Consider the following 27,656-nt stretch of genomic DNA (forward strand, 5'->3'; position numbering starts at 1 on the left):
AGCCCATAGCAGTGGGGGAGGTGACATTTTGCATGATCAGGTTCCCGAGGGTGGAAGAGGCACGACAAAGGAAAGGAATGGAGGATGAAGGCATCCCAGACAGTGGGAGGTGGGCACGTCTTTGAGGCCAGAGGAATAAGTGGGGAGACCCTGAGTGGTGGTGCTCACTTGAGGGTGTCTGCTAGTTGGTGACAGAGCTAGAACTTTCCAAGGCTGGCACCTCCCCCTCCCACCCTCCCACCATGTGCTCTGGAGAAAGCTAGGGGTTTGCCACATGTCCTGAGCAAGCTCATAGCTTCCTTTTGTGGAGGGAACAGATGGGGCCCAGTAGCCTCTGTGCTCACCACGAGGGAAGACACAGGCAGGTGGCTGCATGCCTGCATCAGAGCCTCTCTGGAGGTGACAGCAGATGGTGGACTCCAAGGAACAGGAGGACGTTGGCAGGATGGCTACAACCTTCAGAGAGGGCCAGCTACTGTGTACGGGAGTTGTCAGTCACGTCAGCACTGATCCCAAGAGCTGTCCCAGACTGCGGACCCCCTAAGTAGGCCGTCTGGGCCATGACTCAGGATGGAGGAGCAGTTTCCTTGGCTGGAGCTGCGAAGTAGACCGGCCTGCTGGAGCCAAATCCAGCCCTCCACTGGCTTTGTGAATAGTTTTATTGGGACACAGCCATGCCCATTATGTATCATCTATGGCTGCTTTCATGCTACAAGGGTAGAGTTTAATAGTTGACATAGAGGTCATATTAACCACAGAGCAGAAATTATTTGCTCTGTAGACCTTTACAGAAAAAGTTTGCTGGGTACATGGAATGGGCAACCTGAATGCCATAAACCGATTTTCTCACAGCTCTGTAGATGGGAATTCAAGATCAAGGTGTCTGCAGGACCGGTTCCTTCTGAGCTCCGTGAGGGAAGGATCTGATCCAAGCCTCCTTCCTTGGCTCATAGGTGGCCATCTTCTCCCTGATCTTCACATGATCTTCCCTTTGTATCTACATCAAATTTCCTCTTTTTTTTTTTTTTTGAGATGGAGTTTCACTCTTGTTGCCCTGGCTGGTCCTCTGTTTTGGAGTCTAAAGTCTTGGATGTCAGGCCTGGCCCTGGATCTTCCTGGTTATGCTGATTTAGAGGAATGTCCCTGGCCCTCTTGAGTCTCGGTTGCCTCCTCTGCCAGCGGGGGTTGTATTCGCCTGATGTTGTGAGGCAAGGTAGGCAGGAGAGAGCTTTGCAAACTGCGACTCACTCAAGATATACTAGTTGTTCTCTGCGTTCAACCTGCCTATCGCCTCCTCCCCGTCCTTTCCTCGTAGGCAAAGCTCTTTTCATACCGGCTCCATACTGCCAATAGTGGCAGTGTTTCCCCCTGCAAAGTTAATTTTGCTGTTTCTTCTTAACTTGATTTTTACCTGCATAAACATGCCTGATGCAGGGAGGTGGGATGCACAGACCAGATGTAACTTGTTCCAGGGCAGCAGGGGTGTCTGTTATCATTATTCACATGCTACTGAGTGTTGAGCACACACCATGTATCAAGCCCTCTGCTAAACGCTTTACCCGCATCGCCTCGTTTAAACTCCCCATTCATTTAACAGATAGATATTGAGTGCCTGCTCTGTGCCAGGCACTCAGCTGGGTCTTGGGAGTAGAGCACCACCAGATGGCAGAGATGAATTCCTGACCTCATAGAGCGTAGAGGCCACTAAATCAGAGAGTTAGGGAATAAGGTAAATCAGCAAAATCATGTAGCGTGGTGGACACGTGAAGGACTATGGAGAGAAAAAAGGTGGAAAAAGGGGTATGTTGGGTATCAAGTGGGGTGCAGGTGGGGGAGTTGCGGTTCTAACTAGGATGATCAGGGAAGGTGACATTTGAAGAAAGAGTTGAGATTGCTGGAGAAAGAGCATTCCAGTCAGAGGGAACAGGAATTGCAAAGGACATGAGATGGGCTCTGCCTGCAGAGATGGGCAAGCAGCAAGGAAGCCTGTGTGTGTAGAGCAGGTGTTGGGATGGGGGAAAGGGACTTTGGAGGTTAGCAGAGGGGCCTCCTTGTGTGAGGTGGTGAGGACCTGAGTTGTCACTCTGGGTGAGATGGGAGTCACGGAAGAGTTCTGGGTAGAGGAAGGACGTGGTTTGATAGAACTTTTCTTTAACTGAAAAATATTCGTTTATTTATACTATGTGAACACATACCATATGTACATTTTAAAATGGTAAAATATACATAATATAAAATTTGCCTTCTTAACCATGTTTAAGTGTACTGTTGAGTCTTACGTACATTTACATTCTTGTGTGCCAACCTCCAGGTCTCTTTTCGAAAGATAAACTCTATACCCATTAAATAATATCTCCCCATTTCTCCTCTCCCCAGCCCCTGGTAACTGTCATTCTCCTTTCTTTCTCTTTAAATTTGACTAAGTACCTCTTATAAGTGGAATCCTGCAGCATTTATTCTTTTGCGTCTAGATTATTTCACTTAGCACAGTGTCCTCAAGGTTCATTCATATTTTGGCATGTGTCAGAATTTCCTTCCTTTTTAAGGCTGGATAATATTCCATCGTGTGTGTGGACCACATTTTGTCTATCCATTCAGCCATTGATGGACCCTTGGGTTGCTTCCACCTTTTGGCTACTGTGAATAATACTGCTGTGAACATGGGTATACAAATATGACTTTGAGACTTTGCCTTCAGTTCTTTTTTTTTTTTTTTTGAGACGGAGTCTCACTGTGTCTCCCAGGCTGGAGTGCAGTGGCGCGATCTCGGCTCACTGCAAGCTCCGCCCCCCGGGTTCACGCCATTCTCCCGCCTCAGCCTCCCAAGTAGCTGGGACTACAGGCGCCCGCTACCGCGCCCGGCTAGTTTTTTGTATTTTTAGTAGAGACGGGGTTTCACCATGTTAGCCAGGATAGTCTCGATCTCCTGACCTTGTGATCCACCCGCCTCGGCCTCCCAAAGTGCTGGGATTACAGGCTTGAGCCACCGCGCCCGGCCTCCTTCAGTTCTTTTGGGTGTATGCCCATAAGTGGAATGACTGGATCATATGCTAATTGTATGGTTAATCTTTTGAAGAACGACCATACTGTCTACCATAGCAGCTGCACCATTTCACTTGATCATTGCACAAGGGCTCCAGTTTCTCCACATCCCCACCAATACTTACTTTCTGTGTTTTCATAGCAGCCATCCTAATAGGTGTGAGTGGTATCTCATTGTGGTTTTGATTTGCATTTCCCTAATGATTAATGACGTTGAGCATCTTGCCATGTGCTAGTTCGCCATTTGCATATCTTCTTCAGAGAAATGCCTATTCAAGTCCTTTGTCCATTTTTGAATTCGGTTGTTCGTTGTTGTTGAGTTGCAGTTCTTCATATATACTAGACATTAACCCTTTATCACATATATGATTTGCAAATATTTTCTTCTATTTCATGGGTTGCCTTTTTCACTCTGTTTGTTGTGTCCTTTGATCCACAAAAGGTTTTAACTTTGCTGTCCAGTTTATCTATTTTTAATTTTGTTGCTCATGCATTTGGTGTCGTATCCAAGAAATCATTGTCAAATCCAATGTCATGAAGCTTTTCCCTTGTTTTCTTATAGGATTTTTATAGTTTTAGCTTGTATTAAAGTCTTTGGTCTGTTTTACTTTAATTTCTGTATGTGGTATAAGGTGAGGGTCCAATTTTATTCTTTTGTATGTAGCTATCCGGTTTTCCCAACACTATTTGTTGAAAAGACTATCCTTTTGTTACCGAAACACCAGGGGTTTGGTCTAGGTCCTGCCGCTCTTTGCACAGAAAGTCAATCACTGAGATGACAAGTATTGCCAAGGAAGAAGGCTTTAATTGGGTGTTGCAGCTGAAGAGATGGGAGCTCAGCCTCAAATCCATCTCCCTGACTGACTAAAACTAGGTGTTTATATAGCCAGGAAGAAATGCCACAATGTGTAAGAAAACGAGAACTAGGGAGTGACAAGGAAGCAATCATGGTGAATGAGGGGGTCCCCCACCATCTGTGATCTGGTGAGTTTCAGTTCTTTGATACTTTTTTTGAGAGCCTGAAGGACCTTCTCTGAGGAAGGAACTCAGATAAATACAAGTTTCAAGCTTTTTAAGACCACAAGGGTCAATTTCTATGTTTATCAAAAAGAACAGTTTATGGGGCAATTGGGTCAGTTTCACTTTCTTCTTTGAATGGGCATGGCACCCTTGACAAAAATCATTTGATTATATATGTGAGGTTTTAGTTCTGGGCTCTCTATTCCATTTGTCTAAATGTGTGTGTGTGTGTGTGTGTGTGTGTGTGTGTGTGTGTGTGTGTGTAATGCCAGTACCATACTGTTTTGATTTCTGTAGTTTTGTTAAAAGTTTTTAAATCAGGAAGTATGAGACCTTGAACTTCATTCTTGCTGAAGATTTTTCAAGATTGTTTTTCAAAACTGTTTGGTAGTCAGGGTTCCATGAGACATTCCTTGATATTAATTTTAGGATAAATATTTATGTTTCTGCAAAAAAGAAAAGCACCATTGGGACTTTGATAGAAATTTCATTATATCTGTCTATTACTTTGGTAATATCAACATTTTAGCAATATTAAGTCTTGTAAACCATAAACAGAAGATGCCTTTCCATTTATTTGTCTTGTTTTTATTTTGAGATAGAGTCTTATTCATTTGCCCAAGCTGGAGTGCAGTGGTGTGATCATGGCTCACTGCAGCCTCAGCCTCCTGGTCTCAAGCTATCCTCCCACCTCAGTCTCTCAAGTAGCTGGATTGCAGGCACATGCCACCATGCCTGGCTAGTTTTTGTATTTTTGTATTTTTTTGTAGAAGCGAGGTTTCACTATGTTGCCCAGGCTGGTTTCAAACTCCTGGGCCCAAGTGATCCTTTTGCCTCAGCCTCCCAAAGTGCTGGGACTGTAGGCATGAGCCACTGCACAGTGCCTGACCATATTCTTTTAATATGCTGTTGAATTCTGTTTTTAATATTTTGTTGAGGATTCTTGCATGCATATTTATCATAGATATCGGTCTGTAGTTTTTTTGTGACTGGCTTTGGTTTCAAGGTAATCCTGACCTTATAAAATGAGTTTGGAAGTGTTCCTGCCTCTTTAATATTTTTGGAAGAATTTGAGAATTAGTTTAATTCTTTCAGTGTTTGGTAGAATTCAGCAGTGAAGCCATGTGGTCCTGGGCTTTTCATTATTGGAAGGTTCTAGCTTACTGACAGCATCTCCCTGCTATGATAGGTCTGTTAAGATTTTCTATTTCTTCATGATTTAGTTTGTATATTGTGTATTTCTAAGAATTTATTCATCTTATCTAAGTTATCCAATTTGTTGACATACATTTATTGGTTTGTAGTATTATAATGCTTTTTTCTATGGCATCAGTTGTAATGTCCTCATTTTCATTTCTGATTTTAATTTTGAGAATTCTTTTTTATTCTTAGTCAATCCAGTTAACGGTTTGTCAATTTTGTTGGATCTTTTGGACAAACCATCTCTTGACTTTGTTAGTTTTCTCTGTTGTTAAATTCTCTTTCATTTATAGCTGACCTAATCTTTATTTTTAAATTTTTAAATTTTTAATTTTTATGTATATATTTTGAGATGGAGTCTCACTCTGTCACCCAGGCTGAAGTGCAATGGTGCGATCTCGGCTCACTGCAACCTCCACCTCCCGGGTTCAAGTGATTGTCCCGCCTCAGTCTCCCAAGTAGCTGGGGTTACAGACATCCACCATCATGCCTGGCTAATTTTTGTATTTTAGTAGAGACGGGGTTTCACCATGTTGACCAGGCTGGTCTTGAACTCCTGACCTCAGGTAATCCGCCCACGTCAACCTCCCAAAGTGCTGGGATTACAGGTGTGAGCCACCATGCCCAGCCTAATCTTTATTATTTCCTTCTTTCTGCCAGCTTTGGTTTTAGTTTGTTCTTCTTTTTCTTGTTCCTTAAGGTGTGCAGGTAACTTGTTTCTTTGAGATCTTCTTCATTTTAATGTAAGCATTTCCAGCTGTAAGTTCCTTCTTAGCACTGCTTTATAGCAGCCCATAGGTTTGGGCATGTTGTGTTTTTGTGTTTATCTCAATATATTTTCTAATTTCCCTTGAGATTTCTTCTTTGACCCATTTGTTGTTTAATTAAGAGTATGCTGTTTATGACTCTTATTTGTGGATTTGGTAGTTTTCCTCCTGCTGTTGATTTCTTGTTTCGTTCCATTGTGAATGAGAAAGATGCTTTGTATAATGTCATTTTTAAAAAAAAGTTTATGAAAGATATTCTCTCTCCTGGAGAGTGTTCCATGTGCACTTGAGAAAAGTGGGCGTCCTGCCATCGTTGGGTGGAGTGTCCTGTACATGTCTGTTAAGTCCAATTGTTGGTTTATAGTGTTGCTAAAGGCCTTTGTTTCCTTATTGATATTCTGTCTGGTTGTTCTATTGACTTACCTTTTAACGAGATCCTTCTGGCTGCATTAAAATGAGCTTCTTAGAAGTGGATGCAGGGAGACCGGTAAGAGTCTACAGCATTGATTCAGCGGAGAGGTGATGGTGACTTAGACTGGGAGGTGGTGGTGGAGGGGCTGAGAAGCGGTTGGAATCTGAAGACATTTTGAAGGTACAGCCAACGTATTTGACTGAATCTTTAGAAGTTGGTGCTTTATTTTTTTATTTTATTTATTTATTTATTTATTTATTTATTTATTTTTCCTGAGATGGAGTCTTGCTCTGTCACCAGGCTGGAGTGCAGTGGCGCGATCTCGGCTCACTGCACCCTCTGCCTCCCGAGTACTGTTATCCTAAGGGGGTAAAGGAATTTGCCCAAGTTGTGATAAGTGGCTCATCCCAGGATTTGAACCCAGGTCTGTCTGTCCCCAAATTCTCAGTTCTTAATTAACCATGTGCATTCATGAAAGTGCACCTGACCCAGCTGCCTGGAATTCCCACCCCCAGTGCCTCCCTGGAAGTCCTCTACCATCTATGACTGAGCCTGAACTCACTCCCTCTGCTGCCATATTCCCAAATGTCATCAGGGTTTGGGTGCTTGGCAACTGCCTTCTGGCAGTTTCTCAGCATCACCGTGTCCTGCCGTAGAGGAGCAAAGGAAAGAAGGAGGCAGATTCCTGCAGAGAGGAGAGAGGTGTGCAAATGCCCTGAGACCACGTGGGCTTCATGACATATTACAGAAGGAGCTCAGCCCCTGGAGTTGGACAAACCTGGGTTCAAACGCCAAATCCAGTCCTCATCTGCTGTGTGACCCCAAACAGATTACGCCACCTCTCTGGGCCTCTCTTTCCTCCCCTGACAAATAGGGATAATAATGTTACTGCTCTATTACCCACAATTATGTTTACAAGAAAATATTTTTTTTTTTCAAATGAAATACTCTACCAAAGCCTGAGTTCAATCATGATTATTTGAGCCATTCATTTGCAAAGAGAACTTTATTGAGCACATACCATGTGCTGGAACTCAAGGTAGTTGTTGGCACCATAGCCATAAAGCAAGGAGACACAGAGTGCTTGCCCTCATGGAGATCAGAGACTGGCAGGGAAAACAAGTGCTGACCAAATGTTACACGTCTGATGGGTGTTTCTTTTCTTTTCTTTTTTTTTTTTTTTCCGAGACAGAGTCTCGCCCTGTCACCCAGGCTGGAGTGCAGTGGCGTTATCTTGGCTCACTGCAAGCTCTGCCTCCCGGGTTCACGCCATTCTCTTGCCTCAGCCTCCTGAGTAGCTGGGACTACGGGCGCCCGCCACCACGCCCAGCTAAATTTTTTTGTATTTTTTAGTAGAGACGGGATTTCACCATGTTAGCCAGGATGGTCTCGATCTCCTGACCTCGTGATCTGCCCATCTCGGCCTCCCAAAGTGCTGGGATTACAGGCCCGCCACCAAGCCCAGCTAAATTTTTTTTCTATTTTTAGTAGAGACGGGGTTTCACCGTGTTAGCCAGGATGGTCTCGATCTCCTGATCTCGTGATCCACCCGCCTCTGCCTCCCAAAGTGCTGGGATTACAAGTGTGAGCCACCGCGCCCAGCCTGATGGGTGTTTCAAAAGCAGCTTCTCTAGTAACCCAAGCAGGGGAATTTGATGTCCTGAACCGGTGACATTCCAGCCAGGTCCAAAATAATGGTGATGGGAGGCCAGGTAAGGTTTCAGGTGGAGCTGATGACCTGCATGCAGCTGAAATTTATTTGCAGCACACTTTGCAGACATTCATTGCGTGCCAGGCTCTATGCTCAGTATATGATGATCATTATCTTGTTCAGCCTTCCCAAGTGCCTTGAAGCTGGTGCTATTTCTATAACCTTTTAAACCAAGGAGAAAACTAAGTTTCAGAGAAGTGACATGATTTGCCTGAGGAAACACAGCTAATAGTGAGAAGAGCCAAGATACAGCAGCAGGAGCCTGTACGGGGAGAAAAAAAAAGTGATAAGTTTGAATTTCTACTGTGCTCCTTCCTACTCTGTGACCTTGGGTGGGTCAGTTTGCCTCCATGAGACTCAGTTTCCACATCTGCAAAATGAAGCCAACTTCATGGGCCTCCTTAGATAGTTTTCAGGGTTAGAAATGCTGCAGGCAATGCCCAGCTTGGAGTTGGTGGAGTGCTGAGATCGGGAGCTGTTCACAGGGCTGGTGCTGACTTGGTTGTGTGGGGTGGGGGTGGTGAGCCAGTTCTGGGGGGACACTGCCATGTGTTTCTGCAGAGAAGATGGACAGGGATGCACCGAACTCTGTGTTCAACTCCAGGATGTAACCAGAAGGCAGGGAGAGTGGGCAGGGAGGGCCTAGGACAGCTCTCAGATGGATGCATGGATGTGCTGGTCTGGTGGAGTCTGAATGGGCCACAGGACAGTGGGAAAGGGCATGGGAACCCACTGGGTGGGGGTAACTCAGAACTTTGCTTTATTTACCCCAACATCAGAACCCTCAGGGTGATGTAGAGCTGAAACAGGCCTTTGGGATTGTGTTTTCCAACCTCCTCAACCTCAAAGTGGGGTAACTGAGGCCCAGAGAGGAGACGGACCTTGCTTAAATCCCACGGTGACTCTGGGCAGAATCGGGCCCAGAATCCAGTGGAGCAGAAGGGTGTTCAGGCTGCCAGAGGATCGGCACCACGAGCAGAGGCACAGCTGCCCTTCGGCACTGTGTCCCCGTGCCTGGCACATTACAGGCACCCAGGTGAGAATTCTTGAGGGAGCGAGTGTGCTGGGAAGAGCACACGGCCTGGGTGTCTGTCTCTGACAGCCAGCTCTGCCTACCTGGGTAAGTGCCTTTATCTCGCTGAGCGTCCGTTTCCCAAAATAAGATCAGAAACCCGTTTGGGAGGTCTCCAAGCTGGGATTTGAATTCAGGTCTACCTGATTCCAGGGCAGTTTTTTTACCCTGCACTTTCTCGATTCCTTTATATATCTTACTCTTTCATTCATACACTGGTTCATTCATTCATCCAGTCATTTAGAAAATGTTGATTGAGCATCTGCCCTGTGCCAGGCACTGTTCTAGGCTGTGCAAATTCAGCAGTGAATGAGGCAGATGAAGTTTCCGCCCTTGTGGAACTTAAATTCTAGAAGAGAGAAACAGATGGCCAACAAATCAACAAAGAGAATGGGAATAGTGGTAGACTGGGTGCCGCGGCTCACCCCTGTAATCCCAGCACTTTTGGAGGCCGAGGCAGGCGGATCACTTGAGGTCAGAAGTTCAAGACAACATAGTGAAACCCCTTCTCTACTAAAAATAGAAAAATTAACCAGACGTGGTGGCGGGCGCCTGTAATCCCAGCTACTTGGAAGGCAGAGGCAGGAGAATGGCTTGAACCCGGGAGGCGGAGGTTGTAGTGAGCCAAGATCGCGCCATTGCACTCCAACCGGGGCCACCAGAGCAAAACACTATCTGAAAAAAAAAAAAAAAAGAATGGGAATAGTGGTGCGTGCCCTACAGGAACTAAGATAGGGGATGGGATTGGGGAGGGGTCTGCCTTAGTCAGTGTGGTCAGGAAAGGAGATGACATCTTATGTGAACCCTAAGAGAAGCAGCAGCCCACTATGCAAAGGACCTGAACAAATAATTGATAAAATGGGAAGCATGGAGCTCAGATAAAATGGGAAGCAGGCCTCAGACCTCCAAAAGACAAGATGAGGAGGGGGAAGGAAAGCAGGTATCAAAACATCCTAAACAGCCCGAAAGGCCTTGTGGGGAGCAGTGCAGCCCTTTTGGGGCACCTACACCCAGGTCACCTTGGTCACCTTGGACCTCTTCCCCTCCGGTCACCTCTGCCTTCCAGGTGAAGCAGATCATGGAGGAGGCTGTGACACGCAAGTTTGTCCACGAAGACAGCAGCCACATCATCTCCTTCTGTGGTGAGTCTGTAGCCTGGGAAAGTGGCTTCTTTCTCTGTGGGCAGCCTCGGGGAAGTGGCGTCTTTGAGCCACTGTTTTGCTTTATGACTCTGAAGTTAGTTTTGGATTCCAAAGGGGGACTCCACTGGAGAATTTGAAAATACAGAACAGTGTAGATAAACAATTAAAAATGACTTCTGTACCCCATGAAGAGGTCAGTGTGGTTAACACTGGAGGAGTTGATCGTCTTCCCCTCCCCGTGGGCACCGTTCACACTGACCGTGCCTCAAGTGACACACGGTCTTGCGTCTGAGGAATGGGCTCCCTGTCCATCATTCTGCCTGTGGCTATTGCTAGGTAAAGGGAGAGGGTAGATGGGGACTTTTTAAAAAAGGGAACTAAGAGCCCGTGACATAGCCTGAAGGGTCATGTCCATCTGGCTCAGCAAAGCAGGCAGGCCCAGGGCTCAGAGCGTGACTCAGACATGTCTCCTTGAACCAGCTCTGCTCACAAGCTTCCAGAAATAACCCCATGGCCAGGCTCTTGCTGTACTTTAAGAATGGTAGAGATGGGTTCTGAGTGTCTCTGAGGTCAGGATTATCAGTGTGTACATAGAAGTGGTAGTCTGTCTTTCTGTCTCCCTGAAAATGTCTTAATTTAATAATTGGAGTGTCTCATAATGAAGGACGTGTTCGAATTCCCCTCCCGTGATCTTGGTCCTGTGGAGAGGCCTGAGCTAGGACAGCTGGCCAGCCCATCAGCTGCCGTCCAAATGGCTGGGGGCACCACCCCACGGGGCCCACAACATGCTGAGCACACACCGTGTCCTGGGAGGCCACGGACCTCAGTTCACCCCCTTTTCAGCCAGGCAGACCTGGATCCACCTCTGCCACTTTCTTGAATTGACTTTGGGCAAGATCTTTCTATTTTTTCTTTTTTTGAGACAGGATCTCACTCTGTCACCTAGGCTGGAGTGCAGTGGCGCAATCACAGCTCACTGCAGCTTCAACCTCCTAGGCTCAAGCGTTCCTCCCACCTCAGCTTCCCGAGTAGCTGGGACCGCAAGTATGTGCCACCACACCTGGCAAATGTTTAAATTTTCTGTAAAGGCAGAGTCTTGCCGTGTTGTCTGGGCTGGTCTTGAATTCCTAGGTTCAAACATTCCTCTCTCCTTGGCCTCCCAAAATGAAGACCTTATTTTTTTAAGTGGGATGTCTTTATGTAAACATATAGCTGTACACGCATACACACACACATAATTAGATACATATATGTATGTGTGTGTATATATATATATTTGTATTCCCAGCTTTTTGTGTGTTCCCGAATATTTTTATTTCCAAATAAAATTGCATGCATGTCCATCTTAAGACTTGCTAGCATACTTACCAATTAACTTAGAGGAATAAAAGTGATAAAAATAGTATAATAATTCGGTAGCTCTACTCAAAAGTATTTGGGTGGGAGAAATTTGATGGCACTAAATGAAACCTGAAGAACCTCCTTGAGGTTTCTTTTGTCCGTTGTTTCTTATAAGCCGTTGTCAGGAAGGATTAAACAATGTCTACAAAGTCTGAATAGACAGCTCACTTACATCACCATAAGCAAATGAAAAGTACTGCATATATAAGTTAAAAGTAAGATATCTAAGAGATCATCTCCAGGAATATTTTAAATCTGTGGGCAGATTAGGCAATATTTGATCATTCATTCAAAACAAACTGTTTTCTAATGCAAAAAAACAAAACAAAAACAAAAAAAACCCAAAATGATGAGACCAAAACTTGTCAATATTTCTCCTTGCACATAGCATAACCTTGGTCAAGCTCTGCCCCCTGAGAGCGCTGGTTTGCTCTTTAGAGCTCTTACTTCTTGGGTTTTGTCACAAGAATTAGGAAAGGTAAATTTTAACAATTATCTGACACCCAGCAGATGCCTAATAAAGAGCACTTCTTATGTAATCACTTTTTCAATAAACGTTGATTATGCACCTATCCAAGTGTGAGCTTCCCGTCTCTTGGCTAAGACAGAGGGTAAGAAGATTGAGAGGGCTCTCCAAGGTTCCTGTGTCTGACAGAAGCTCTGGGACATGCTGGGTGCTGGGGAGCATGGGCAGGGCAGGGCAGGGCCTGCTGACTGCCATGTCCCCGCAGCGGCTGTGGAGGCCTGCGTCCTACACGGGCTTCGGCGGCGGGCGGCCGGCTTTCTACGCAGCAACAAGATCGCAGCCCTCTTTATGAAAGTGGGCAAGAGCTTCCCGCCGGCTGAGGATCTGAGCCGCAAGGTGCAAGACCTGGAGCAGCTGATTGAGAGCGCGTGAGTGCAAAGTGTGGGGCACGTGGGAGCAGCTCCCCAGAGAATAGTCCACAGTCCTCCCTGGGCCCCGAGAGAGCCTGCATCCCCGGGCACTCTCTTCACTCCCTATCCTGCTCCTCAAACCCACCAGACTCTTTCTCACCCCAGGGTCTTTGCATGTGCCTCACCCTCCACCAGACTCACCCATCTGATCATCCGTAGCTGCTTTCTTGCCATCATTCAGACCTTCCGTTAGCTCAGAAAATTCCACCCCTCCATGTTCTCTTCTATATCACCCTGTTTATTTTCCTCCCAGTTGTTGTTGATTGGACATCTGTAGTTATTCATGTCAGGTTTGTTTGATTGTTGTATATCTCACTTGATGCTGAACTCCATGAGAGCAGGCAACTAGATCTGTTTTCTCCCATTATGTCTCAAGCATCTGGGCCAGTGTCTAGCACCTGGTAGATGCCTAAGAAACAACTGTTGAGTGAGAGCCTACTGGGAGCCACGGCCCATTCTAAATGCAAGGCAACCAAAGTTTGATAGAACCAATATGGTCTCTGTCTGTGTGGACCAGACACGAGGGCCGCATATCAATAGGCATATTGTAACACATTCAAATACACTGATTAGAAGTTAAAAAAAAAACCCCGGCTGGGTGTGGTGGCTCACGCCTGTAATCCCAGCACTTTGGGAGGCCGAGGCTGGTGGATCACCTGAGGTCAGGAGTTCGAGACCAGCCTGGCCAACATGGTGAAACCCCGTCTCTACTAAAAATATACAAGTTAGCCGGGCATGGTGGCAGGCGCCTGTAATCCCAGCTACTCGGGAGGCTGAGGCAGGAGAATTGCTTGAACCTGGGAGATGGAGGTTGCAGTGAGCTGAGATCGTGCCATGGCACTCCAGCCTGGGCAACAGACAAGACTCCTTCCCAAAAAAAAAGTTTAAAAAAAAAACCCTTATATTGAAGTAACCTTTGAAGGGGAGAGGTGGCTTCCCTCCCTCGTCTTGGTGGCTGGTGGTATGTGTTAGGGGGAGGCTCAAGGACAGAATGTGTGCATGTGAGCACTTTCAGCCAGAGCCACTCCCTGGGAGGTCCTGTCTGCACAGCCAAACCCCCAGTCTATACTACAGCCTGGTCAGGGATGACAAATTTGGTTTCAACTCCTGGCAACAAATTTGGTCTAGTGGCTTCCCAGAGGAATGTACTGTGGTTCTGAACCTATGATTGGGTGTTCTGGGGAAAAGCACATGGATTGATTGGTCATGTCTGTCAAGGGCAAAGGCAGGGAAGAGACAAGCATACAAGCATGTCCTATGTTTACAGTCTCTGTTGTGGGTGGTCACTCCACTTCACTGGATGAGAATGGCCCTTTCCTTGCGTTTCAGGCCCTGCCTGCCCAGGGCTGCTGGCCAGAACGGTATGGTGGTCAGAGCTAAGGATTTGGCTCTGTCAGCTCCCATTTGGAATGACTTCTCAGCCAACTGGTCTTTGAGTACCTTCCAGTCCATCTGCTAAGTTCCCAGGTGTTTGCAGATAACTTCTTAAAGGATTAGATTTGTCACCCTCCTAATGGAGGAATTAGAGATGCCTGTGCAAGTGGTAAGGGAGAAGCATTTATTCATATATGCAATCACTCATTCATAAACTTTTTTTTTTTTTTTTTTTGAGATGGAGTCTCGCTCTGTCGCCCAGGCTGGAGTGCAGTGGCCAGATCTCAGCTCACTGCAAGCTCCGCCTCCCGGGTTTACGCATTCTCCTGCCTCAGCCTCCCGAGTAGCCAGGACCACAGGCGCCCGCCACCTCGCCCAGCTAGTTTTTTGTATTTTTTAGTAGAGACGGGGTTTCACCATGTTAGCCAGGATGGTTTCGATCTCCTGACCTCGTGATCTGCCCGCCTCAGCCTCCCGGAGTGCTGGGATTACAGGCTTAAGCCACCGCGCCCGGCCTCATTCATAAACATTTACTAAGCCTCCTCTATATGTCAGCCACTGTGCTGGGCCCTGGAGATATAAACACGAAGAGGGCCCGTGCTTGCCACATGGTAGACTCTCAGTAAGTATTTTATTTAAAAAAAAAAAAAATGAGTTGCGGCCGGGTGCGGTGGCTCACGCCTGTAGTCAGCACTTTGGGAGGCCAAGGCAGGCAGAGCACCTGAGGTCGGGAGTTGGAGACCAGCCTGACCAACATGGAGAAACCCCATCTCTACTAAAAGTACAAAATTAGCTGGGCGTGGTGGTGCATGCCTCTAATCCCAGCTACTCAGGAGGCTGAGGCAGGAGAATCGCTTGAACCCGGGAGGCAGAGGTTGCGGTGAGCCGAAATTGTGCCGTTGCACTCCAGCCTGGACAATAAGAGTGAAACTCCATCTCAAAACAACAACAGCAAAATAAGTTGCCAATTTCATATCCTCAAGATCACAGCATGGAGGGGAAGACAGAAAAGTGAGCAGGGAGCTCAGCTCCAGAGGCTGACAGAGCACAGACCAGCTTTGATTGGTCCAGGAGAGCTTCCTGTATGTAGGAGGCGAAGCCCTCGCTGAGACCTAAACAGTGAGAGGGATCAGCCTGGGAATGGGTGGGGAGGGAACCCGGAAGAAGCGGCAGCCCAGGGAAAGGCTTCAGATAGACTCTGGTGCCCTCAGGCATCTGCACATACCTCTGTCTGGCTGGATCATGGAGTGATAAGGGTTAGTGGTAAGGAGATTGTTGGAGAGATGAGTGGGGCAAGGTCTTGTAGCTCTCTGCCAGTCATGTTGAAGAGCTTGCTTCCCAAGTGCACTGGAGACCCAATGAAGGATCTACACTCCGGGACTCTTCTTGGCCAGCACTCCTTTCCAGGAGAGAGAGGCGGGGGGATATCCGTATGAGAATCTGGCTTGCCCTTTGGCAGTGTAGGAAAGTGTCTGTTTAACCACACCTGCACACTCATTGGGTATTATTATTTTTTTAACTTCTGACCAGCTTGCTAGCAGCAATATGGGCTCTTGTGGTTTAGCTGCCATTCCTTCATTTTCCCGAGAGATTGAACATTCTCCCATTTGCCAATTAGTCCTGTGTGGATTTGCTCTTGTGAGTATTTATTCCTCTCTCTCATTGGTCTTGAAGGAGAAACCAGATCCAGGGCCTCCAGGAGAATGTGCGGAAGCTGCCGAAGCTGCCCAGCTTGTCCCCACTTGCCATCAAGCATCTGTGGATTCGCACGGCCTTGTTTGAGAAGGTCCTGGACAAAATTGTGCATTACCTTGTGGAAAACAGCAGGTGAGAGGGAAAGACTCAATACCTGGCCATGCTCTGCCCCCACCTGCTGGCCGTCGTGGGAATTGCATCCCCTCACACAAAGCTGCTTTCTTTTTCTCTTTGACAGCCACTAAGTTTGAAAGGGATTAAATGCCTGAACGTTGGGTAGATTCAAGAGCTTAATGGCAGTGCAAGGTCTTCGGATTTAGGGTGGAGTATAGGAATCCTGAGTTTCTTCCTTCTCCTGTGGCTTACTCCACTCAATCACTGTGTGGCCCTAGAGAGTTGCTTAGCCTCTCTGTGCCTGTTAATCTCCTTTGGTAAATGGCATGGCGATTCCCGATACTCCAGAGAAGTGAGAAGGGAATTTGGTAAATATACAGCATTTTGAAAATGCATGGTGAGCCTTTCTACATTTTCTCCACTAGCTTAGATTAATCTGATGTGAAAGTTTTATAGTATGAACCCTCTTGGGTAACCATTCATCCATGCATTCATTCATCCAGCAAATATTTAATGAGGACCTGCTGTGTACTGGCACTAACCTAGACATCAGGGATACAGTGGTGATGCCTGTCATGTTACAGAGCTTGTACATCATCTCAAGAGCCATGGAAGAATTTATCACCTGACACTCCTCGTGGCCAGCATGCCTCTCCAGCCCCCAAGAGGTGGCAGGAACAGTGGGATGGGGGGAGGGAGAGAGAGAGAGAGAGTGTGTGTAATATCTCAGAATCTCCCCATCTTTCAGAATATAAAAGTGCTGGCTTAACCACATCTTCACACAGTGGATGTTTTGTTATCATTCTTTGCCCCTTTGCAAGGAAAATATGCATGAAAGTGGCGAGAAAAATCCCTTTTCTCATGAAGTTCATGTGCTTGCAAGGAAAACCAGCAAACAGTCATGGTGATAATACGTGATGGATGTTCCAAGGGGGCGTGGTGGTGTTGATTATTTTCTCCTGGTGGTCAGGGAAAGTGTCCTGGATGGCGCAACAGTTAAGCCTCCATTTGAAGAGCACGGAGGCATTAGCCAGGTGATGGGATGGGGAACGAAGTGTTTCTGGTGGAGGGAGTAGCAGGTGCAGAGGCCTAGAGACAGGAGAGAAAATGCAAGAAATCCAAGCTCTGGATCTCCAGTTCACTATTTACCTTGTAGTAATAACATGTCTCTGCCTCCTGCCCCATGAAGGTTTCTGGGCCTCTTTAATTATTGCCTTTGGCATATGACCTTGAGCATATGACCTGCTGATTCAGTTGGTCAAAGGGAATTAGTAATTTATTTGAGAAGCAATGTCAACCTGCTTTCTTTTCATTTCAACTTTTTATTTTTAATTTAGATTTACATAGAAGTTGCAAAATTAGTACAGAGAGTACTAATTGCCTAACCTCAATGATAACATTTTTTTTTTTTTTTTTTTTTTTGAGACGGAGTCTTGCTCTGTTACCCAGGCTGGAGTGCAGTGGCCGGATCTCAGCTCACTGCAAACTCCGCCTCCCAGGTTCACGCCATTCTCCGGCCTCAGCCTCCCGAGTAGCTGGGACTACAGGCGCCCGCCACCTCGCCCGGCTAGTTTTTTGTATTTCTTAATAGAGACGGGGTTTCACCGTGTTAGCCAGGATGGTCTCGATCTCCTGACCTCGTGATCCGCCCGTCTCGGCCTCCCAAAGTGCTGGGATTACAGGCTTGAGCCACCGCGCCCGGCCAATGATAACATTTTACATACCCATAGTGCCATGATCAAAACCAGGAAATTGACATTGGTACAATACTATTAACTAACCGCAAAACTTTTTTGGATTTCATCAATTTTTATAGGTACTCAATTTTTTTTATACAGTTCTATGACACTTTAACACATGTATAGTTTCATATAACCCACACCACCATCAGGATAGAATTATTCCAGAATAAACCTCATTACCCCAAAGAAACTCCTTTCAGCTTCTGTTTTTTTTTTTTTTTTTTTAAGATGGAGTCTTGCTCTGTCGCCCAGGCTGGAGTGCAGTGACGCGATCTCGGCTCACTGCAAGCTCTACCTCCCGGGTTCATGCCGTTCTCCTGCCTCAGCCTCCCGAGTAGCTGGGACTACAGGTGCCTACCACCACACCCGGCTAATTTTTTTTTGTATTTTTAGTAGAGACGGGGTTTCACCATCTCTACTAAATGTCAGGATGGTCTTGATCTCCTGACCTCGTGATCCGCCCACCTCAGCCTCCCAAAGTGCTGAGATTACAGGCTTGAGCCACTGCGCCCAGCCCCTTCAGCTACTTTTTACAGTCACACCTTGGTTCCAACGCTACCTGCTAATTTTAAAATTTATTTTTATTTTTTGAGATGGAGTCTCATTCTGTCGCCCAGGTTGGAGTACAATGGCACAGTCTTGACTCACTGCAACCCCTGTCTCCCATGTTCAAGTGATTCTCATGCCTCAGCCTCCCAAGTAGCTGGTTTTACAGGTATGCACCACCATGCCAGACTAATTTAGTATTTTTAGTAGAGACAGGGTTTCACCATATTGGGCAGACTGGTCTCGAACTCCTGGCCTCAGGTGATCCTCCCACCTTGGCCTCCCAAAGTGCTGGGATTACAGGCATGAGCCGCTGTGGCTGGCCTTTTTTTATTTATTTTGAGAGCCCTACCTACTCATTTTTGAGGCAGCATGTTTGAGGGTTTTGATCATGTAATTCTGCTGATTTTTAGAAACTGGGTGGTGGCAAAGTGAAAAGTTTCTTGATGTGTTATCTTCAGATTTGATGCCAAAATGTACAACCTTGATATTGAATAAGTCCAGAGCATGTCAATTCTGGCTCATACAATATTCCAGTTGATGGAAGACTCTCAGGGGGTAAGATTACAGTGATGTTGCCACCATTTCGTGAGGATTTCCTGATGTTGGGCTCTGTGCTGTGCTATGTAAGCAAGTTGTCATTGAATCCTTCCAACAACCCAGGCATTTGAGTTCTATACTTCCTCCCATTTTACAGCTGAGGACCAAAGCTCAGAGAGGGCTCTCACTTGCCCAGCGACACACAGCAAGACAGGGAGTGGCATGGCTGGGCTCCCACCCATTCTGTGGCACTCCAGATCCCATGTCCTTTACTTTCTGCTGTATGCTGGCAAGAGTTGAGGCAGGTGGGCTCAGCCCAAGCCTGTATCTGCCTGCTGTATGGCCTGCAGCAACTAAATCACTTACCCTCTTTTGGGAGAACCCACTCCCGATGTTTAACATGGGTTATTTACTATTTCCTAAGTATCTCGACTGGGTTGAGAAATAAAGGGAAAGAGCACAAGAAAGAGAAATTTAAAGCTGGGTGTCCGAGGCAGGCATCTCATGTTGGCAGGATCCGTGATGTTCCCCGAGCCATAAAAGCAGCAAGTTTCTATTAGCTATTTTCAAAAGGGGAGGAAGTGCACGAATAGGGTGTGGGTCACAGAGATCACATACTTTACAAGGTAATAAAATATCACAAAGCAAATGGAGGCAGGGCGAGATCACAGGACCACCGGATGAGGTGAAATTAAAATTGCTAATGAAGTTTCGGCAGGCATTGTCGTTGATAACATCTTATCAGGAAACAGGGTTTGAGAGCAGACAACCTGTCTGACCAAAATTTGTTAGGTGGGAATTTTCCTCCACCTGATAAGCCTGGGAGGGCTAAAGGAGACCGGGGCTTATTTCATCCCTTTGGCTTCGACCATAAAAGATGGGACGGGATGCCTTGAAAGGGGCCGTCTATAAGCCTACCTTCAGGGCGCATTCTCTTTCTCAGGGCTGTTCCTTGCTGAGGAAAAGAATTCAGCGATATTTCTCCTATTTGCTTATGAAAGAGGAGAAATATAGCTCTGTTCCATCTGGCTCACTGGCAGCCAGTTCAAAGTTGCCTCTCTTGTTCTCTGAACATTGCTGTTATCCTGTTCTTTTTTTAAGATGCCCAGATTTCATATTGTTCAAACACACATGCTCTACAAACAATTTGTGCAGTTGATACAATCACAGGGTCCGCAGGGTCATCTTCCTCAGTTTACGAAGGAGATGACGGGATTAAGAGATTAAAGACAGGTATAGGAAAACACAAGGGTATTGATTGGGGAAGTGATAATTGTCCATGAAATCTTCACAATTTATGTTCAGAGATTACAGTAAAGACAGGTGTAAGAAATTATAAAAGTATTAATTTGGGGAACTAATAAATGTCCATGAAATCTTCACAATTTATGTTCTTCTGCTGCGGCTTCAGCCAGTCCCTCCGTTTGGGGTCCCTGACTTCCCGCAACACCCTCTCTGGGCCTGAGATCCCTTGGGAGGTCAGAACAAGGTCCTTTTCCATCCTAAAATTGTTTGTTTCTAGACCGTATGAGTTTTCAAGGAATTAGAAACCACTACACAATAACTCAGTTGTGGAAACATTCAGCACAAACATTGTATTGATGGTGTATTAGTTCATTTTGATGCTGCTGATAAAGATATGCCTGAAACTGGGAACCAAAAGAGGTTTAATTGGATTTAAAGTTCCACATAGCTGGGGAAGCCTCAGAATCATGGTAGGAGGCAAAAGGCACTTCTTACATGGTGGTGGCAAGAGAAAAATGAGGAAGAAGCAAAAGCAGAAACCTCTGATAAACCCATCATATCTCGTGAGACTTATTCACAATCACAAGAATAGCATGGGAAAGACCGGCCCCCATGATTCAATTACCTTCCTCTGGGTCGCTCCCACAATATGTGGGAAGTCTGGGAGATACAATTCAATTTGGGATTTGGGTGGGGACACGGCCAAACCATATCAGATGGCATCACTTGTTATTCTTCACAGCCAAATCCCAGGGGGCATTTTTGAGCATCTCAGGCCAGTGCTCTCCATATTAGTTATCAAGGCAGGAAAGCTTGTTATACAGCCTTTCAGTACCCACTGCTGCTAAACAGCATTTGGTTGCCCCAGTAATAGAAGGGCAGACATCATCTGAGCCTCTAAGTCACTTCCTGTCTCAAATGGAAGATGTGGTAGAGGCAGATAGAGTCAGCCAGGCCTCTGCAACCTATTAATTATTATTCCTGTTACTGTTATAAAGGCTCTATCATGACCATGTGTTAAGGATGTACATGTTGAGCACTCCGCTAAATGCCTTTAATTTTTTGTTTCTCTCCAAAGTCCTTCCAATAGGCTGGTCATGGTGGCTTATGCCTGTAATCTCAGTGCTTTGGAGGCCAAGGTGGTGGGATCACTTGAGGCCAGGAATTCAAGACCAGCCTGGGCAACATAATAAGACCCTGTCTCTACAAAAAAATTAAAAATTAGCCAGGTCTGGTGGCACATGCCTCTAGCCCCAGCTAATCGGGAGGCTGAAGTGGAAGGATCGCTTGAGCCCAGGAGTTCGAGGTTACAGTGCACTTTGATTGTGCCACTGCATTCCAGCCTGGGTGACAGAGAAAGACCTTATCTTAAAAAAAAAAAAAAAAAGTTCTTCTGTCAGCCCTATGAGCTATATTATTATTATCCCCATTTTACAGATGGGGCAGCTGAGGCTCTGGGTGGTAACCAAGTGACACTGGGGATTGAACTCTCGTCTGTGGATTGTGCGTCCTCTGCTGGTCTCCATCCAAACCTGCATATTCTCTCCTCTTGCTAGTAAATACTATGAGAAGGAAGCTCTCCTGATGGACCCTGTGGACGGCCCCATCCTTGCGTCTTTGTTGGGTAAGTGGTCCTGTGACCACTTCTAGATGGAGCTGAGCTTCATCTAGACCCCTGCTCTTGAGTCTCAGGGGCAACTCCTCTGGGACACTCTCACCCCTGTCCAGCCTCGCCCATCAAAATGCACGCTGTCCTGGCAGGCTGGAAGAGAGGGTAGTGAGGTGGGTGGCCATCTGGTGGTAGATGAGCGGGAGGACTTTCCGGGGCAGTGGGTTCCCAGCTCCCACGTGCCCCTCAGTGGGGCCCTGTGCCCTAGAGTACACCAAGATGAAGACTGCAGATCACTTCTGGACCGATCCCTCGGCTGACGAACTTGTCCAGAGGCACCGCATCCACAGCTCCCACGTGCGGCAGGACTCGCCCACCAAGCGTCCCGCGCTCTGTGTGAGTGGGGTGGACAGTGGGGCTGTGGGAGGGACCTTGCATGGGGGCAGGAAACAGGGTAGGAGTCCTCAAGGTCACCTCAGGTGTCGTCCCTCTGTCTCCCCTCACGCTCTACCAGATCCAGAAGAGGCATTCCAGTGGCAGCATGGACGACCGACCATCCCTCTCTGCCCGCGATTATGTGGAGTCCCTGCATCAGAACTCCCGTGCCACCCTGCTCTATGGCAAAAACAACGTTCTGGTTCAGCCGGTGAGAGGTTATCTTGGGCCCAGATCTTGCACTGAGGGTCTCACTGCAGGTTATGGAGGAAGAGGCCTCTCTGGCTCCAGGTTGCCAATCCATTCATCCATTTATCCACTCACCCATGCACACATCCATCCGCCCAACATTCATTCATCTGTCAATCTATATGTATATCCCCCCATCCTTACATCCATCCATCCATCCACCCATTGTCACATCCATCCATCCACCCATCTTTTTTTTTTTTTTGAGACGGAGTCTTGCTCTGTCGTCCAGTCTGGAGTGCAGTGGTGCGATCTCAGCTCACTGCAAGCTCTGCCTCCCAGGTTCACACCATTTTCCTGCCTCAGCCTCCCGAGTAGTTGGGACTACACGCGCCTGCCACCTCGCTCAGCTAAGTTTTTGTATATTTAGTGGAGGCGGGGTTTCACCATGTTAGCCAGGATGGTCTCGATCTCCTGACCTCGTGATCCGCCCACCTCGGCCTCCCAAAGTGCTGGGATTACAGGCATGAGCCACCGCGCCCAGCCAATCCACCCATCTTTACATTCATTTATCTACCCATCTTTACATCCATCCATCCATCCATTCATCCATTTGTCCATTTATTTTCCCGTCCATCTCTTCACTCACCTGCATACTCAGGCTTCTATCCATCTGTTCACTCTTGTTCTCCCTCACTGATTCAGCAAACATTTCCATGGACCTGCTATGTGCTAGGTGCATATGGTGTCAAGATCTTCATTCTCATGACCAATATTTCTTGATGCTTCCCTATGTGTCAGGCACTGTGCAAGGTGTTTTCAACTGTATTAACTCTTAAACCTCCCAACAACCCTTTGAGGCAGGTACCATTTTTTCAGGTCTCAGTGTTATCAAATGGTAATACTGAGGGCTATACACGTGAAGTAAGGTGCAGATAGTTATGATTTGAATTCAGGCCAGCTGGTGCCAGAGTCAGTGCCATCACTCAATCACCTTCTCTGCCCCATCACACAGCTAGGCTGCAGGGATGGGTGGTAGGTGAGGCATATATAGTTCCTGCCTTCATGCAGTGTCCCCTTTGGCTGTATCCTCCCTAGGGCCATTTGGTTGCATGGTCATTGTGGTGTTTGGGCTCTCAGCGGGAGGAAGCAAAGGGAAAACCATCAGCCACTCCATCTCTGTAGTCAGTTTTAATCACTGAGTGACCGTGAGCAAGTCACTTTTCCCTCTGAGCCTCCATATCTGCATCACAATGGGTATAAAATCCGATTGCTGCAAATCTAAGAAGCCACTAATTTAAGATACACCATTTTCTTTTTTACTGTTTTCAGACAGAGTCTCACTCTGTCACCCAGGCTGGAGTGCAGTGGCACGATCTTGGCTGACTGCAAGCTCCGCCTCCCAGGTTCACGCCTTTCTTCTGCCTCAGCCTCCCAAGTAACTGGGACTACAGGCGCCCACCACCACGCCTGGCTAATTTGTTATATTTTTAGTAGAGACGGGGTTTCACCGTGTTAGCCGGGATGGTATCCATCTCCTGACCTTGTGATCCGCCCACCTCGGCCTCCCAAAGTGCTGGGATTACAGGCGTGAGCCACTGGGCCCAGCCTAAGATACACCGTTTCTTAACGTAATCTAAACAAATTAAAAATGCTATTTAGAGGGCCGAGTGTGGTGGCTCATGCCAGTAATCCCAGCACTTTAGAAGGCTGAGGCAGGAGGATCACAAGGTCAGGAGTCCAAGACCAGCCTGGCCAATGTGGTGAAACTCTGTCTGTACTAAAAATAGAAAAAAATAGCCGGGTATGGTGGCACGTGCCTGTAGTCCCAGCTACTTGGGAGATTGAGGCAGAATTGCTTGAACCCAGGAGGTGGAGGTTGCAGTGAGCCGAGATCACACCATTGCACTCCAGACTGGGAAACAGAGTGAGACTCTGTCTCAAAAAAAAAAAAAAAAAGGAAAAAAAGCTATTTAGATTATATACAGTGTTTTTGTTTTGTTTTGTTTTGCTACTTAGAAAATTTAGCTTATGCTTTTTGAAAGAGGTCTTTGAAACTTACATGGATGTAGTTTTGTTTTTTAATCTATATCACTTTTATAAGAACTTTTATAAGTAACACACAGGGAAAATGTCATTGAAATACATTCATTAAGATATTCTTCAAACTTCTTCCAGTTCAGAGTTCCATCCTCTGTATCACTTTTCGACTTAGAGTCATCAGTGCCCTCATTTTTCCACACATTGTTTCCTGTTCCATCAAGAGAAGGAGTTAACAATCATCTGTGCCTCTACTTGTTTTTGCAAATAAAGTTTTATTGGGATACAGCTACAGCCTGTGACTGCTTTCAGGCCTTGCTGGCAGAGTTGAGTGGTTGCAGCTGAGCTTGTATACCTTACAAATCCAAAAAATATTTCCTATTTGTCCCTTTACACAAAAAGTTTGGTGGTCCCTGATCCAGGAGCACAGGAAGCGCAGCATTTCTTGCAAGAATGTCCACTCTCATCTCCGGGATGTTTTTTGTTTTTTGTCTTTTTTGGTTTTTTTTTTTTTTTTTTTTTTTTTGAGACAAGGTCTCACTCTCACCCAGGCTGGAGTGCAGTGGTGTGATCATGGCTCACTGCAGCCTCAAACTCCTGGGCTCAAGCAGGCCTCCCACCTCAGCCTCCTGAGCAGCTGGGACTACAGGTGTGTACCACCATGCCTGGCTAATTTTTAAGTTATTTTTTGTTGAGATGGGGTCTTGCTACATTGTCCAGGCTAATGTAAAACTCCTGGGCTCAGGTAATTATCCCACCTCAGCCTCCCAAACGTCTGGGATTGCAGGCGTGAGCCACTGCACCCAGGCTGTGATGGTTCTTAAGTCCTATAAAGTATTTGTTTGTTGCTTTACAAGAAAATCTTGGCTGGGCACAGTGGCTCATGCCTGTAATCCTAGGACTTTGGGAGGCCAAGGCAGGTGGATCACCTGAGATCAGGAGATTGAGACCAGCCTGGCCAACATGGCGAAACCCCATCTCTACTAAAAAAAATAAATAAATAATACAAAAATTGGCCGGGCGTAGGTGCCTGTAATCCCAGCTACTTGGGAGGTTGAGGCAGAAGAATCACTTGAACCTGGGAAGCAGACATTGCAGTGAGCCGAAATCGCACCACTGCCCTCCAGTCTTGGCAACAGAGCAAGACTCCATCTCAAAAAAAAAAAGAAGAAGAAGAAGAAAGACAATCTGGACTTGTGGGCTTCCCTGCAGGGATGAATACGTGCCTGCCTTGCCAGCGTCACGCAGGCACTCTACCGCTCCGTTCCCAGCCTTCATATGTGCACAGTAGGTTTTCCATTCAAAGATGAATCGCGGTCAAATCTTTTTGAAGACATTTAAAATAGCACCTACATTCCACATGTGAAATAACAACCGTGTCCAAAACTTAATTGAAATGATGATGCTTTGAACGGCTGTTCAGTCAGGCAGGACAGCCACGTCACAGTTGTGATTAGAAGACCCACCCCCATTTCAGGTACATGAAAAAGTGAACAATCAAGATGTGTGTCTTTGGATCGATAAAATACTATACTGCTCCTCCCTTGGGGTTGTAAGCGCATGGGTTAAATCAAGACAGTGCGTGTGAAGGCTGAGCCGTGCTCGGGACACATTTGGTGCTCAGTAAATGTTGGGGTGAATTTGGTGGGGGGATGGTGACATCGCCCTCCCCACACACCCACCTGGGATAAAACAAAGCCGGTCAGAATCCCTGTAGGTAAATCTAGGGGAGAAAAGGGACTGGCTACTGGGCGGGGAGTGTGGCGGGGGTCTTTGGGAGGAGGTTTCTGAGTATTGTCTCTGGGAAGGGCCCTAGAGCCCAGCTGCCATCTGTTTCTCCCTTAAGCCTGGCCAAGATAAATGCCTTCTGTTTTGAAAAGCATGATTTTCAGTGGGGCAGGGCCTCCTTCCTGGCTCTGAAGGAACCTGGGGTCAGGGACCCTCGAGATCAGAAGGAAGTCAGGGTGTGAAAGTGATGGGAGTGGGAGGCTTTTACAGCTGGATGATGTAGAACCCATCCTGGGAGGTTGGCTGCAAATGGCTTTGCTTAGCAAGGCCACCTGGAAGGAGGCTTTAGAGTCTTCCACGTGGCCAGGGCCTTGAAGGGATTAACCCAACCTCTTAGTTCCGATTATGTGTTCTTGAGTCAAATGAGCCAGGACCTATGTCCACAGCGACTCCAGCACCATGGCCAGACCAGACCTGAGTCCTCCTCTCTCTGCAGAGGGACGACATGGAGGCTGTGCCAGGGTACCTGTCCCTGCACCAGACGGCTGACGTCATGACCTTGAAGTGGACCCCCAACCAGCTGATGAACGGGTCTGTGGGGGACCTGGACTATGAGAAGAGGTAGGGCACTGCGTCTACTCTGTGTCCCTTGGGTCCCTCCACTCCCCTCGGCACAAGGAAGTTCCTCCCCGGGAGAGGGGAGGCTTGTATCCAGCCCCTGCTTCTGCCCGCTCTTCTGCCTTCTTGTTAGGGTCACTTGGCTCAGCCTCCCTGCAGCTGTGGCCTCCTGGGAAACTCAAAGGCTCGAGAGGATCTGGAAATCAGCTGGAAGAGTCTTAAGGCATGGGAGTTGGCAATGCCCTGGACAAAACCATCCAGAGGGAGAAATCTTTACAGAGATCTCCTAAGCCTACAAATGGCAAATGTTCTTCAGTCTCTGTCCTCCTTCTCGATCACTCAATAAAAAGGGAAGGCAGGAGGTATTAGCAGGCGTCTGGTCCAGGGCTGCATCTGCCATGAAATCCTGTGATTTATGAGACCCAGGAAAGGCTTTCGAGTCACACTTGAAAGGAATGCAGGGACAGGGGATTTCCTGCTGCAGTGCCTGGAATTCAGCCCAATTAGGGAAGACTTTAGGAGGAACAAATAAAGCCGTGGTGCAGAGGTGTGGCTGCTTCAAATATTTCAGCTTGAGGAGGCTTGGCTGCTGGTGGGGAGGAGAAGCAGTGGTTTCTCCTGCTCCAAGTCCACATCGAATCTTATTTTTATGTTACATTTTATTGCTTTCCTAAAAAATTATTTTACAATTAAGAATTTTTGGCCGGGCACAGTGGCTCAAGCCTGTAATCCCAGCACTTTGGGAGGCCGAGGCGGGTAGATCACGAGGTCAGGAGATCGAGACCATCCTGGCTAACATGGTGAAACCCCGTCTCTACTAAAAATACAAAAAACTAGCCGGGCGTGGTGGCGGGCGCCTATAGTCCCAGCTACTCAGAGGCTGAGGCAGGAGAATGGCGTGAACCCGGGAGGCGGAGCTTGCAGTGAGCTGAGATCGCGCCACTACACTCCAGCCTGGGCGAGACTCCGTCTCAAAAAAAAAAAAAAAAGGATTTTTAACCTAAAGATAGACAGAACTCAGGTACCCATCACCCTGCCCTCATGGCCATGAACCCATTTCCTCCCTCCAGAATAATAT

At 47.0% G+C, this 27,656-nt stretch overlaps 1 protein-coding gene across 4 annotated transcripts in view; it reads left to right on the forward strand.

The window, feature by feature from the left end:
• Window positions 1-27,656, forward strand: part of SGSM1 (small G protein signaling modulator 1) — a 119,571-nt gene that overhangs the window by 26,136 nt on the left and 65,779 nt on the right. For all 4 annotated transcript variants that reach the window (XM_025399483.1, XM_025399485.1, XM_025399484.1 and 1 more), the window contains exons 3-9: window positions 10,291-10,366; window positions 12,499-12,661; window positions 15,752-15,904; window positions 21,516-21,583; window positions 21,819-21,964; window positions 22,083-22,214; window positions 26,457-26,581. In XM_025399483.1, the coding sequence (XP_025255268.1) occupies window positions 10,291-10,366; window positions 12,499-12,661; window positions 15,752-15,904; window positions 21,516-21,583; window positions 21,819-21,964; window positions 22,083-22,214; window positions 26,457-26,581 (863 nt within the window). The remainder of the gene's footprint in view (window positions 1-10,290; window positions 10,367-12,498; window positions 12,662-15,751; window positions 15,905-21,515; window positions 21,584-21,818; window positions 21,965-22,082; window positions 22,215-26,456; window positions 26,582-27,656) is intronic.

The sequence above is a fragment of the Theropithecus gelada genome, chromosome 10, assembly GCF_003255815.1.
Source record: "Theropithecus gelada isolate Dixy chromosome 10, Tgel_1.0, whole genome shotgun sequence".
Lineage (NCBI taxonomy): Eukaryota > Metazoa > Chordata > Mammalia > Primates > Cercopithecidae > Theropithecus > Theropithecus gelada.